The sequence below is a fragment of the Oryzias latipes genome, chromosome 2 (assembly GCF_053564925.1).
Source record: "Oryzias latipes strain Hd-rR chromosome 2, Olatipes_Hd-rR_3.1".
NCBI lineage: Eukaryota > Metazoa > Chordata > Actinopteri > Beloniformes > Adrianichthyidae > Oryzias > Oryzias latipes.
In genome coordinates, this window is record NC_136238.1 from 18727301 (window position 1) to 18741963 (window position 14663).

Below are 14663 nucleotides of genomic sequence, written 5' to 3' on the forward strand. Positions count from 1 at the left end.
GATGGTCGGCCAGCGATCTGTCACAGCTCTTTCAGCTCCGAACCCCCCCACCCCGACACACACGGGAGCACACATGACCACGTTCACGCCGTGGCTTGCAGACAGCTCAGTCACTTTGAAGGATTTTCTGCCCCAAAATTCCATTCAGAGCATCAAACCGCAGCCTCCGTTTGGATTGGTGATCGCTGCTGGTGAGGTCAGACCGGTGCACGCAGACGCACATCGAGCGTCATGGCAGAAAAAGTACAGAAAGTGATTAGAAAGTTGGAATCAGTCGGGCAGGCATCTGATCTGTGAGAACCAAACATCCATCCGGACCAGAAACACGAAGGTGATAATGACATTACAGCTGCTGGAGAGGATTCCTGTGAGAAAAGCTGCCGCCTCCGAAGGAGCAGGCGCTCCGCGGACAAGGCCCTCATTCATCCGCAGCTCCTGTTTTTGGGGACGAAAATCCGTTTGGACCTGTTTGGCGCTCGCAGCGGCAGACGGGCAGACTGGCCTTCATGTCGCTAATGAAAGCCGACACGGAGAACCCAAAGGAAACCCAATTTTAGCCGCAGTCTCTCACATCCCATCTCAGATGCTGTACCAGCAGTAATTAAGGCTGCAGTATTAAATAAGCGTCTCTTTTGGTGTGTGTGTCGGGGGGGGGGGGGGGGGGGGGGATCTCTTCTGATCTAATTAGTTCTGATTCCTCATCTTCCTCCTCTCCTTTCCTCGCTGTCTTCACGGCTGGTTCTCTGCAGCTCGTCCTTACCTGCATGCTGGGGTCACAGGTCGGGTGGAACACACCTAAACGGGAGGGGGGGGGGGGGGGCTGCTTTCAGGATGTAATAACAGTGATTAGAGGCTGGGGGCACACCTGCTCTGTGCTGCGGGAGGATGGATGCTTCCACCCACCCTGGACTGAAGGCTGCAGATGTCACTTCCTTTCTAAACTATCGGGCAACCTGCAAGCCAGACAGGGACTTTGCACAAACGCACCACTATCCTGTTTGTTGTTCGCTGGTCCAATGTGATCTTTTTGAGGTCTAGGTTGATAGATCATGCATCACGTTAAACAAGACTGATGGAGAGAGGGGCAGAGGGACATTCACCTTTCTTCATGGTGACGGTGGAATTGTTTTCCTGCCGGACCATGACGGGCAGTGTGGAGTTCAGGATCTTGCTAAGAACACTTCAACACAGCCTTAGTGGGAACTGAACCAGTGACCTTTACATCAAAGGTCAGCCGGTCGACCCTTTACACCAGGGGTGTCAAACTCATTTTCACAGAGGGCCACATCAGCAGAGTGGTTGTCCTCAATGGGCCAGTTATGACTTATACATGTAACTAAAATAAACTTAACCACTCCTTAATGTTAAATAACTCATTTATTTATTATAAATTTTTAAAGTGACAATTACAGTTGCATAAAAAAACATGTTTTCTTGTTCCTGTAACAGAAATCCTTTTAAACTTGATTCTCTCAGGTTATGTTATATGGACAGTGTTTAAGTCCTAATGTATAGTTGCCTAATCCAATATTTCAAGTCCAATTCCCTCTAAATATGAATAAATACACACCAATTTTTATTTTTTATTTTAAGAAATTAAAAACTTTTATGCTCTCGCGGGCCACAGAAACTGACATTTGGCCCGCGGGCCTTGACTTTGACACATGTGGTCTACACCATGGTCACCCCAAGAAGTGGAAGATATTTTGAAAAAAATCAACAGAAACCTGAGTTTAGAATGGTTTAAATTGACATCTGAAGCTGAACTTTTTTTACATGGGAGTCGAGGGAGAATTGCATCGCTCTGCAACCTGCCTCTAGTGTCCTCTGTAGGAACTGCAACATTTCATTCTTCCTGTTTCACGTCAAGATAGGATTTAAAAATACAAATTTGACAAATTTGAGTTAAGCTTTAACTAGTTTGTTAGTGCTAGCATGGGTCTCGCTAACTCCAAAATCAGTTCCTGTGACAGCTCGTAGTGGTCCTACGGACTTGCTGAGCTGCTGTCAACGAATGATGCATCATTTAGTTAATGAATCTTTATCTCTTTCTTTTTCCTTTCCTGTGCTCCGGACAATTTTAAGCTGTTTAGACATGTTTCATAGGTTTTCTGGGGTCACACCAAAATGCTGGGTCTGATTATGGTTGTGTACTGTTTTTTGGTCTTGTATTTACTATTCGAATAACAATGGCAGCACAAGCTCTTTTGTTTTATGTGGAGCTGATGTAGCCCTGTTAATGTAAATGTGTTTGAATTCATTCATTTTTAATTTATGTGAACACACCTGCAGTGTTAGAAGGCGCCAGCTGACTGTTTGACTTCAATAAATTGTGAAAAATAAAGAGAATGGACACAAAGCAGATTATCCAAAAATATACAGCAGTAAGTGCACCCGTTTTAATTCAGAGAATTTTAAATCCATGGATCTGGAAAAAAAGGGTATACACCTTTTTTCAACAAGGTCATTTTGTTTAAATGAAAACAACCCAAAACCTTTATCCCAAACTAGACAGCTACAATTCATCACAGCAGCATAAGACAAAACTAAACACATATAGTTAAATTTGGTAATGACTTTCTATTTCCTCTTCAAAAACAAAACCTACTGGTAATTTCACATTAAACTGATAATACAAAAGAGGCTATGCTGCCTACACACAGTAGAGGGCGCTGCTGAACACAACAGCTCCTCTTTTAAGTAAATGTCTGTCATCCTACTTTACCCTCAAGAAGTAATTTTCGTAATTTTTTATTCATCATGTTTGCAAGTCAAATAGCTCATTGTTAGTAATTAGTTGTAAATGAGGCTGCTGCCTGAGGACGGGCACTGGAGGTGGAACCATGCCGATTTGAAATTACTCCAGACTCTCCCTCTGCTCTGATTTTATTCTCAGGTCAAGAGTGTATGCATAAAAAAAAGCTAGTTATAAGGTATTTTTGAGATTTAAATCAACATATAATATACTCAGAAAACATGGCCTTTAGTGAAGTTCTCTTATTTACAGGTAAATGTTTAAAGGTCAATAAAAAGCATCAGCGCTCGGCCATGATGAGCAAGTAAAATAATATAAAAGTCCTCTTTGTCACTTCAACTCCCAGATCTGTATTTAACCGGCTGCGACCCTCCTGCTTGACTCCTCTGGGCTTTTCTCGATTCAATCTGTCTGACTTTTCAGGTCCAGTTCACAGCAGCAGACTGTGAAACTGTGTCAAACCGCGAAGAAGGGTTGATACATTTCTTCAGCTCCCCAAGCTGTCATCGAGCAGAAAACATCGCTGCAATGGGACAGATAATCTACGGTGCTCCATGTGGATTGTTCCAGAACTCTGTAGTGGTCTACAGGGGGCAGGAAGCACTGTGGGATTCATCTTTTATTTTGTTACAGTGGATGCCATAGTAAATAGACATGTCTTTTAATTTGCGTGGTCTATTTAGGAATCGTTTCTGCCATTCTAGTGATAAAATATATTTGTCAGAAAAATAACTTTAAACAGACTTAAATGAGCCATCAAGTCCCAACTATTGTAGATTTTTAGCTTTGTTTTTGACTTGAGATGTCTAATGATGAGGGGGGACCCCACAAAGCACCATTCAGACCTGTGTCCCCATAACGCACAAATACCTGTCTTAACCCTGTAAAGTCACAACATCAGACTTGACAGAAAATTTTGATCTTTTTGGAATTAAGATGTTTTTTAAATCCTTTGATGAAATCCACAAAAATATATTTTTTTCTTTTATGAGACATAGATGATATTAATTATGATTCGTAGGATAATTTAGTAAATCTTTGCTTGCAACAATGTTAGCTTAAGATGCTGCTGTCTGAAATTTGAGCCACAAATCTTAAACATGATTATAAAGGATTGTGAATCAACACATGGTTCATTCCTTCAATGCAGCAAGGATTAATTTTAGAAATGAATAACAATAGATGAGTTAATCTTTCCATAACGTTTTGAAAATTAGCAAAACTTTTTCCCGCTTAAAGTCTTTTGGGGATTTCCTGGAGGGGGCCATTTTGAAATGCGCAGGGAAAAGCCCTTGTACTGCCCCTAGTGGAATAGTAATGAACTACATTTTGTGGTTTTCCTTGTTTTTTTTTTTTTTTTTTTTTTTTTTTTTTATACACTGTATTTTATCCCACGAAGGGAAATTCTTTCTCCGCATTTGACCCATCCCCTTGGGGAGCGGTGAGCTGCAGCCGAAACCGCGCTCGGGAGGCAGTAGCGTTAAGGGTCTTGCCTGAGGACCCTCACTGGGTGATGTTAACTGCTCGCCATTGATATGGTAATTGCCCCCAGTACCATTGCTCATTCCCCTCCGGGAATCGAACCCTGGTTTCCTGCATGGTAGCTTCCCACCTTACCAACCGAGCTACCCAGCCGTCTTTGCCGTCTGTGTTTTGCATATGTGCATTTCTTTAATTTGTTTTTTGTAGGTTGGCTTTGACTTCTCCCCCTTTGGTCCACAGTCTGACACTGCTACAGCTGCTTTAGCATATTTACAATAATACCCAAACTTGTTTGCGCCTCGTAAAAAATAAAACCAGCGCCATGTAGCTCTGTAACCCTTGTGATGTCCTAGGCACTTTAACATTGGGAGTTGGGTCATCTAGACCCACTAGACAGTACGCTGAAGCTTTTTTTTCAATGATTTGTGATCTTCACTGGTGTCCATGGATTACATGGATTACATGGACACCAGTGAAGACTCCCAACGTTAAAGTGCCTAGGATAGCACAACGGTTACTTAAACGTGCTCTGAAATAAAACCAAAGATCTTGTTTTGGACAGTGACTGCTGAAACTAATTCAAGTGGAACAAAACACATCCCAACTCATTTGGCTTTGTACATTATGTGGATGCAAACTCAGGTTTTGTTCTCAACTTAAGCAAAGTTATTATTTTCTATTATAAAAACCTAAAAACATTTGAATAATCTGATTGCAGGATGTTCATTAATGATCAGTTTGTATGTCAGTATTTTTCATTTGTGTTTTTTTTGTTTTTTTTTTCATCAGGATGGTGATTTTTGTTACCAATGATCAATCCTGACTCTGCTCATTACCACCAGTCACCTAAACTCAATCAGGCAACTCCCTCCCTCCACCTCCACCCCCACTAGTTTAGCAGGGCTGACCTCACCCGCCAATCAATTGACCCCCTTTTAGCTCCAATAATCAAAACACCATCATTGTTCATTGATTTGAAGTTAGAGCCTGTTGGCTACTGGGTCTTTTTTTGGTAAAATAAAATACCTTCTTTTCAGATTAGATAGTGATTATTGTAAGGATGGATGCTTTTTATGCAATTTTAACTTTGCTCATTATTTCTAAAGGAACTGATTTTTTACCTGCCTATCTAGAATTACTGAAGTCTAAAGGTGACAAACATGTTAAACAGTTTGTATCTTTTATTGAGGTTAACACTGAGTCATCATAAGTTCAAATGTACACTGCTCTCATGAATAAACTCCTCATTCACAATGCTGGACAGAAAACACAGAAAACACTGATTTTCACAACTCTGTGTTTCGTCCGCCTCACGGTGACATTGTCTGTTGTGATCACGGTCAATGAGTCCAGTTCACAGCGGACACACATGATGCCCTGTATGGCACAGCAGACTAAATCTGGAAATTCCATTAGTTTGTGGGGCCCCTAAAATGCCCTATAGACATTTGTCCCAATGCCTATACAGTGTTAATCTACCACTGGATCTGGGAGTATTCATGGAAAAAATTTTATCTATTGGTTTAATAATCCAAGGAGTCACACATGTTACAAGCCACTGCTCCTCCACATTGTAAAAGGCCAGTTGAGGCATCTTGGGCATCTCTTTCTGATGCCTCCTGGACAAGGCCCCAGGGAAGACCCTGGACTATGACTCTAAGTCGGCCTGGGAGAATCTTGGGGTCCCCCCAGCAGAACTGGAGGAGGTTTCCACTGAGATTTCTGCCTCTGTGAACTAGATCCAGATAAGTGGGAGTAGATGGATAGATAAGGTGAATTTACCTGATCTAAAAGCTTTAAGCATATCTCATTTCTTGTCACTCAAATTCTCACAGTAATTCACTTACAATTATGGTAAATGTGTATCTTTTAATGTAGAATGTTGTATTCATATTTGAATACATTATTTCAGACATGACAAATGTCATGACAACAGTGCGCCTTATAATCTAAAGTGCCTTATGTATAATTAATTCTGGTTGTCTTCAAAGTCATTTTGAGAGCTATCGGTACACGGACCTCTGTCAAAATGTCAGTATGTTTTTTTTTACAAGCTGCAAACAAGGTTAGGTGTTGTTGTAAATATGCTAATACGGCTAACGTGTAGCGGTTTCGGACTGTGTTTATTTACGTTTTACTTACTAGTTTGGGAGTTAGCATAGTCACGGTTACATTTGTTTTATTGGTATCAGTCTGTTTTTCTTAGGTGTTGCAAACAAGGTTATATCCCGCTTCTAACATGGCTAATGTAGCGTGTCACAAACAAGTTCTACAGTTAATTGAAAACACTGTTGATAAATTCTGTCTGACTGACAGATTTATCTTTGAGTCTTTTGTCTTGCAACTAATGCACCTTATAGTTCAGTTAAACATGAAATAAGTCCATAAATAGACCGTTCATTGATGGTGCCTTATGATCCAGTGTGCTCTGTAATGCTTCTTATTTAAAAATAAACGGTTTTGCAAAAATACAAAATCCTTGTGTTTCTTTTTTCTTATTTTCAAAAATGATTCTGTCTTTAAGTTTCGGTTTTAAATTACTTCAGAGATCCTACTGAAGTTCTATTTCCCTTGAGTTTTGAAAGATTGTCACTGTATTTCTCCTTTGAATTTCCCTCGGAATTAATAAAGCTTCCATTCATTCATTCATCCATACATTTACGCTTTCATTAAGCCTCATTAACACGCACCTGTACAGAGGTTGATCCATACGGTTGTCCTCGGGGGGAGGGGCTGCATCTTAAGTGTGCATGCGATATGTAATTATTGGAAAATAACGCCTGCTCTGTCCTCAATGTTGCACGTTTTCTTATTATTTTATATGGGTTTAATTGTTATTTTTTCTCAGTTGGAGTAATAGGGTTTGAAAATGTTTCATGAAAAAATGCGGCTTTCTGTCTCACACTGCCATTTAGTGGCTACATGTTGCATACAGGAAAGTGGAGGAGCGTAATTCTTGGGCAACGGGTACTTGGCGCACACGCTTTGATGCTAAAATCTGTGTGATTGTATCCACAACCCTGTGAGAAACTATAATGTTTTACCAAAGTAAAGAATGGCACAAGAATGGCAGGTTTTTGCGGTTTGACCCACTTGCTGCATGGGTCAAATTGACACATTTGGATAAGAGCAGAAAAATGAGCTTGTCGGCTTGCCATATTTATGTCACCGAGTTAACCATCATTTATCATTTAGTTGAACTTTTTTTAAATTCATTTCTTAAAGTACCTTGTTTTTTCAATCAAATGTAGAATTCAGCAGCAGCTGACGTCTAAAACATGCCTGACACCCAGCTGTGATGCATCCTAAACAAGTATTTGTCGTAATTGCGTTTTCTGACACAACCCCTCCACTTTACAGCATGTGGCTGTAATGCTCGCAAACTCTCCGATTGTGCCATTCGGAGGCGAGGCGGGCTTGTTGGGGATGTTCATGGTCCTCCGTCTGTTTGGCTCTCCGCTCGTTCTCCAGACCATTATTGCTGCTTGTTGCGGCAACTTACATTCTCCAAGGTAAGCAGCTCATGTTAGAGGATACTCCATTTAGAGTGCCCCCCCTCCTCCTCTTCCTCCCTCCACACCTTCAGTCCCCACCACCACCACCACCCATAATGGATGGTGGTGCTCGTCTTGCATGCAGGAAAGGTTTAATTAAATCACAGTCCAATCATAATCCATGTTGTTAATTAAACTGGATAATTTATAAGTACAAAAGAGGGTATTTATTAGCTGCTGGTGGCAGTGCTGGAACGTGCACGCTCCCCATGCGCGGGCACCGACGCTCACACCGACGCTGCCTCCTCCCCTGCCTTCCAACCTTTTACTATTGATGCCCCCGCATGATTGATAATGAGACAGAGACTGCTGCACTATTTGTCTAATGGCGGTGCAATTAAATTCCCTTGTAAATGAGTCGTGCCTCATTTCATCCTAATCTATGGAATTTTGATTGAATTTGTCAGCCCTAATTGAAAAATACTGCTGTTTAATGTCTGCATTGCAGTTGCAGTTCAGGGCCGCTTTAATGAGATCGTGTCCCAGTGACCCTGGGGGAGGAAAAGGTGGGGGTGGGGGGTATCCATGCATGCCCTTGACTCAGCCCAACAGAGGGAGATAGAGGGGGGATGAGGTCAGAGGTCATGTGTTGCTCGCTGAGGCCGCAGGGTTTTTTTTTTCTTCTTCTTTCTCCTGAATTGATGAGAAGGTCAGATTCATCAGTTTGGCGTTTGATGCTGTAGCGCAAGCAAACATTGTGATTGAACGCGCCGAGCGAGCCCACAGATCGTCACCGCCGAGTCTTGAAAACAGCATCTGGTCTGAGGATCTGCCATCGCTGCAGCTGCTGAAAACTTTGACTAAAAGTCAAGCAGGTCTCGTGACCTCACTGTAAACAATACAGTCAAAAATAGCACTGTTAAAAAAGTTGTGGGTAACTCTTGTTGTTTGGCAGACAAAATATAATATATAATTTATCTCTTGTTAGTTCACATTAATGTTTTTTATTTTTATTTTTATAAACTCCAATCTTTTTTTCCATTAATTTTTCTTTATTTTTATTGATTTCAGTCAATTTAAACAAAATATGCTGTGAAAATTTCAAAATAAATCACTAGAGTTAAATGTAACTGTGGCTTGGTTGAGGTTGATGATAACATTTGTTTAAAAAAGGTTTTCCCTTTAACCCCTTGATACCTGAATTTATTTCCAGCTGTGAAAAAAAAAAAGCATTTTTGTTTTTTCTTGTTAAATTACAATCAATGTGGAACAGATAGGGTTTGATGCAGATTTGCATCAATAGACGACAATGTTATGAGAAAATGTACAAAGTGACTTGTAATACAAGTTGTTTGCACATTTACTATTGTGTGTTAAAACAAATGAAAAATAAAAAAAAGGGTTTACAAATTTTGAAAAGCATGATGGGTTAAAGCAGCTTAATCCCTTTTCCACAGTCATGCATGCACAATAAAAAAACCCACAGGTAAATATGTTAGTTTGAAAGTATTATCTGAGACATTCAAATCTGTGCTTTAAATTGTTTTTATTTTATTTCTGTACATTGTTAGCACAGTATTATGGTCTTTTTTTTCCTATAACCTGATCAAAAAGAATTACCGTAAATTACTAATTTGTTTACCTATTTTTAACCACACAAAAATCAATTCCTTAAATCCATTAATGCTTGATTTTGAAAAGATTTATAACCAAGCTTGAGGTTTTTTCCTGGCAGCTGTGGACTACACTCCATAGAAACTGGAGAATATTTATTGTTACTAGTTTTTTTTTTGGGCTTTTTATTATCTATCTGCTGTTTTAATTGAGCTATTGTAACAAGATAATATCTCCTCAGTGTGATATTAGATCTTTTCTATTCTGTTCTATTCTATTGATAGCATTTGGCTTAAGAAGTATATTTTATTTGGTAACAACATGAACAATTACATCTAAAAGCCTTCAATAACAGTAATTAACATAATCAAGAAATTAGGGTTCTTAATTAAGACCAATAATCTAATTTAAAAAATGAAATATTCATTGTTGCAAAAAACACAATTACTATAGGTTAATTTAAAAAAACATTTTTCAATAGAGTTGTTGTCATTTATTTTGGGTGGGGGGAAAAGGAAAATCATGTTCTTGAAATTAAAAAAAGAGTGTTTAGAATAGAAGCATGCATATGACAATAATTAGGATTTGAAACATGCACGAAAACATGATCCCTTCACCTGACTGTGGGCGGGGCCAGATAGGGGCCAATGATTGTGTTTTTAGAGTATTGTGAAAACATGTGAAAAACCCTTTATGTTTAACTTAAACTGTTTTGTATTTTAAAACCATTTTAAAGTTGTTCAGAAACATTAGAAATGATGACAAACTAATGATGTTATAATATAGCTTTTTCTGTCATTTTTAGACTAAATAAATGAAATAAGTCTTGAAAATGTTTGACTCAAATGTCAGTAACATGTGAATGTGATTTGCTCTACAATGATCCAGAGAAATGAGATTCATGTCTGGGTTATGAGAGGATGAGTCTCCCTCTGCTGCTGTGAGAAATCCGTCATTAATGTAGCTGCGCGCGCGCCTGTTTGGAGCCCCAAACTTCGATTTTCTTTTTATTTATTTTTTTGTGCTAGCAAAAATAGGCAGTTCTTCGTTTTCAGTGATTCGTGCGCCTAAGTTGCGTGCGCCCCCCTCCCATCCCCTTCCCCGCCTCGTCACATCGTGTGCGCCAATCACGGGTAGGAGGAGGGGGCTCCCCGACGGAGGCTCCAGCTCAATTAAACGTCGGGGAGCGCAATTTAAATCCAAAACAGTTTCCAGACGCGCGCCGAGTGGGCCGAGGACGAACACTCAATGCGCACCTGACACGCGGGACGCTGAGGAAGTGGAGCCGCGCGGGACCCGTCCAGTCTGGAGACGCGCACGCGGAGCGCTCGTGTGTGATGGAGCGATCCTCTGATGTTTTTGGAACTTTTCTCCCCACGCACGCACGGATGGAATGCGCATGCTTGAGCGAGCTGCAGCTTCTGTGAGCTCCAGCAGAGAGCCGGTGACCCCCGCGGCTCCCCCGGAGCACCGCGCCTCCCGCCCGGCCTCCTCCGCCGAGCTCCGGCGATCGTTCATATGAGCGCGGCGTTCAGCCCCTCCTTCATGGTGATGCAGCGGCCACTCGGAAGCACCACCGCCTTCAGCATCGACTCTCTGATCGGGGGCCCCCCGCAGCCCAGCCCGGGACACTTCGTGTACACCGGGTACCCGATGTTCATGCCGTACCGGTCGGTGGTGCTCCAGCCGCCCCCGCCGCCCCCTCCGGCTTTGCAGCCGGCCCTCTCCGCGGGCCCCCACCCGCACGCGCCGCTGCCCAGCTTGCAGAGCGGCTTCTGCTCCAGCCTGGCGCAGGGGCTGACGCAGGGCATGGCGCTCACCTCCACGCTCATGGCCTCGCTGCCCGGCGGCTTCTCCCCGTCCCAGCAGCACCAGGAGGCCGCGAGGAAGTTCGGCGCGCAGGCGCTGCACGCCGCTTTCGACAAGGCGCAGGAGCTGCGCGCGGACGCGGAGGACGGGAAGAGTTTCCTGACGGGGAAGGAAGCCGCGCTGCCTGCTTTCCACGAGACGGACACGGCCCTGCAGGCTTCCACAGGTACGGGAGGTCTTTGCCAAAAAGCGCGTGCTCGGTAATATCTGCAAAATTGTAATTTTGAAGAATTCTAGTTCTGTGTCATAAGGGCCTTTGCTTCCATTTTACTGTGTACAAGGAAAAAAGTTAAAAAAAATACCGTTAATAGTTTTTATGTTTAAAATGAGACCTTTTCCATCAAAGGCGCGCGTAAAAATAAAGATGAATGGTTTCTAATCAGCAGAAGGCCCAAAGTATAAAAGGGCACAAAACGTATTTTTACAAGATTTAAAAATAGAATTAGCTATCAACTATTTAGATAAATATTTAATGACACCAGTGCAAATTTCCAAAAGTTTTACTAAAAAAGAAAACCAAATTTTCGTGTTTGATTTTTATGGATTTTACTTTTATCAGATATTGACGCGCACGCATTTGCTTCTTCATCACGCTTTTATTTGGGACCACCTCTGCCTACTCCCCAAATCCACGCACAAACACTCACAAGCGCACACGCGCATGGAGCGGCGAGGAAGGCCGCGCGAGCTCTGTGCGTAATTACGCGTGAAAACTGAATCCCCGGGGAGCGCGTTTTGATCCCCTCTAATCCTACCACGAATGCAATGATAGATATTGACGCGGGACAGGACCCCCCCCCCCCCCCACACACACACACACGTACGCGCGCACATGCACACACATGTGCTCACGATCTTTAATTGTAATCAAAACTCAACGAAAAAATAGTTTTTGTTCCGCGAAAAAACACTTTCAAACTTTAATGAGTGAATATTTAAAATGAATTTAATTGGACTTATTGTGATGCTTTTTTTTTAGATGAAAATGTTTTAGAAAAGTGTTTAGATTGTCTTCAGAGTAACAACTCCACTTCTTTTCCTTACAGTCAGAGCTCACAGTAAGGAAGACTCCAAGGATGAAGAGTGCGCGCGCAAAGATGAGAGTTTCTCCATGGACAGCGACCTGGACTACAGCTCCGATGACAACCTCACCTCTGTTGGCCACAAGGAGGACGGGGACGGCCTGGAGGACGGCCCGCACCTGCACGGCTCCGGGATTGGCGGGGGTGGTGGCTCCGGCGGCGTGGTGAGCGGCGGCTCTGGCGGCGGGAAGAACCGTCGGCGAAGGACCGCGTTCACGAGCGAGCAGCTGCTGGAGCTGGAGAAGGAGTTCCACTGCAAGAAGTACCTGTCCTTAACGGAGCGCTCCCAGATCGCGCACGCGCTCAAGCTGAGCGAAGTGCAGGTGAAGATCTGGTTCCAGAACCGGCGGGCCAAGTGGAAACGGGTCAAAGCTGGAAACGTCAACAACAAGTCCGGGGAGCCGTCCCGGAACCCCAAGATAGTGGTTCCGATCCCCGTGCACGTGAGCCGCTTTGCGATCAGGAGTCAGCACCAGCAGATGGAGCAGGCCCGACCCTAGGAGGCTCGCTTCTGCTCATGCGCAGATCCTAAGCAGAACTGAGTAAAAGAAGTGACTGAACATTTTCAGAAAAAAATCAAATCAAGACAAACAGAGACTGAAGATGAACAAACGTTTTCATAAACAATCAAATGGAAAAAAAACTCGGTGAATATTAATGAAAAAATGTGAATTTAATTTATGAATCTGTGAAGATTAAACTGTTGCAGCTCTGACACAGCGCTGGTTTCAGACTTTTTGAATATTAAAAACACGCATTCGTAGTCTTAGCGCGTGCGTGGAATGTCCCACTTATTTATTTGGCGCATCAATTTGCCAAAGAATACAGGTGGGCACGCGAGTTAATGCGTAGAAAATAAGATTCCACATTCCTTTTGTATTTTTAAGGCTTCTAACCTTGAGTTATTTTATTTCAAACAAATTTTCATATAAAGTTTTAACACACATTTATGTGAAATTAATATCAAATTTCTTCTAAAACTCATAATTTTTAAAAATGAACTTGTTCTTTTCTGTGATTTTGATCAGTGAGGCTTAGTTTGACAGCGTGACGTCACTGCGTCAGCGTACGTTTCTCTTCGGTCTCAAACACACCGAACAAGAAATAGAACCTGATGGTTTCCGGGTGACAGCACCTGGCGCGTGCGTTCAAGGGGGCCACGTTTGGCACGCGCCCCCCGAGCGGACCGAAAATTCAGTAGCATTGTCAAGCCGCGAAGGTGGACCCCACCAGAACCACGTTCAGGCGGTGCCACCGGAAGTGAACATTTTTAAGGTACTTCAAAATCCAAACTTTTCTCCTTTTTTTTTTTTTTTTACATTTAAACGAGCAGAATTGATAATTTTTTTCGATGAGCTGATCTACATTTTATATAGGTAAGAGGTTACAGAAGTCCTGTTAGATAAAAACAAAAAAAGTATTAACTGAGTTAATCAGTAAATCTTTTTTCTTTTACTATTTAGAAAGGTTGTATTACAATATAAAATATGTACATTTTGACCTTTTAATCCAAAATTAACAATAACATTTTACCTTTTTTATATTATAAACATGTTTAATTTGAAAAGTTGGATAATTTTCAGTTGCATTGTTAAAAATGTTTGATTATTTGCATTAGGAGTAATACAAAAAAGTAGGAGTTTAAACGAGGATTTCTTTATTTACAACAGTAATTACAAATGCTAAAATGTTATTCAATTAGGAAAATACAAATATAAATGCATTAACTACAAATATGGTCCCAGCAAATGACAAGAGCCAGAGATACAGTGACTTTTAGATTCAGTAAAAGCTACAAGAGACCAACTTTTTAACAGGTTCTGCAGCCAAGCAGACGTTTGTCAGAAAATTTTCTTGCAATTGTAATCAAGCCGGGCCTTTACAGGAGGCCGACGAATGAGACCCAGGGGAATTGTCCTAATTCAAGATCCGTCCTTCACCACCTTATCATCCTCCGGGAATTTGCAGCCGTATACGCATCTGATTTTCCTACTGACGTCCAAAATCTCATACTTCTGAGGGCATTCATTTCTGGTAGATGATGTGTAAAAACACATCAGCTTTCAGAAAAAATGTCCAAACTTAGCTTAGATTAAAAAAAAAAAAAAAAACACCTGATGGAGAAAAAAATTCATCTGAAAGATTAATTGGGAATGTGAACAAAATTCTGTGACATTTGTGGAATTGATCATTAAATTGCCTAAAAGAGCCTAAATCTGCCAGACAAATAGAATTCTTTTAAATGTAGCCACATATGTAGTTGTGTTTTGTTACCTTCAGATCAAATGTTGCACATTTCACTAAAGTTAAACTAAATCTTTTGTTTTTTTAAATAGAAAAATGTTGAGCATGTTTGCAGGATGGGCT

General features: G+C 41.6%; 1 protein-coding gene across 1 annotated transcript; it reads left to right on the top strand.

Moving 5' to 3' along the window:
- The first annotated feature begins 10487 nt into the window (after positions 1-10487).
- gbx2 (gastrulation brain homeobox 2) lies at positions 10488-13846 on the top strand. Its single transcript, XM_023964325.2, has 2 exons — positions 10488-11380; positions 12261-13846. The coding sequence occupies exons 1-2, from the start codon at positions 10864-10866 to the stop codon at positions 12794-12796; spliced, it is 1053 nt and encodes a 350-aa protein (XP_023820093.1). The 5' UTR covers positions 10488-10863; the 3' UTR covers positions 12797-13846.
- The last annotated feature ends 817 nt before the right edge of the window (positions 13847-14663 follow it).

What these genes read in the sequence shown, in the direction of transcription:
- gbx2 (XM_023964325.2), top strand. Translation starts at nt 10,864, where the DNA reads ATGAGCGCGGCGTTCAGCCCCTCCTTCATGGTGATGCAGCGGCCACTC. An exon ending in GGCCCTGCAGGCTTCCACAG is followed by an intron (nt 11,381 to 12,260) that starts GTACGGGAGGTC and finishes TTTTCCTTACAG; the next exon opens with TCAGAGCTCACAGTAAGGAA.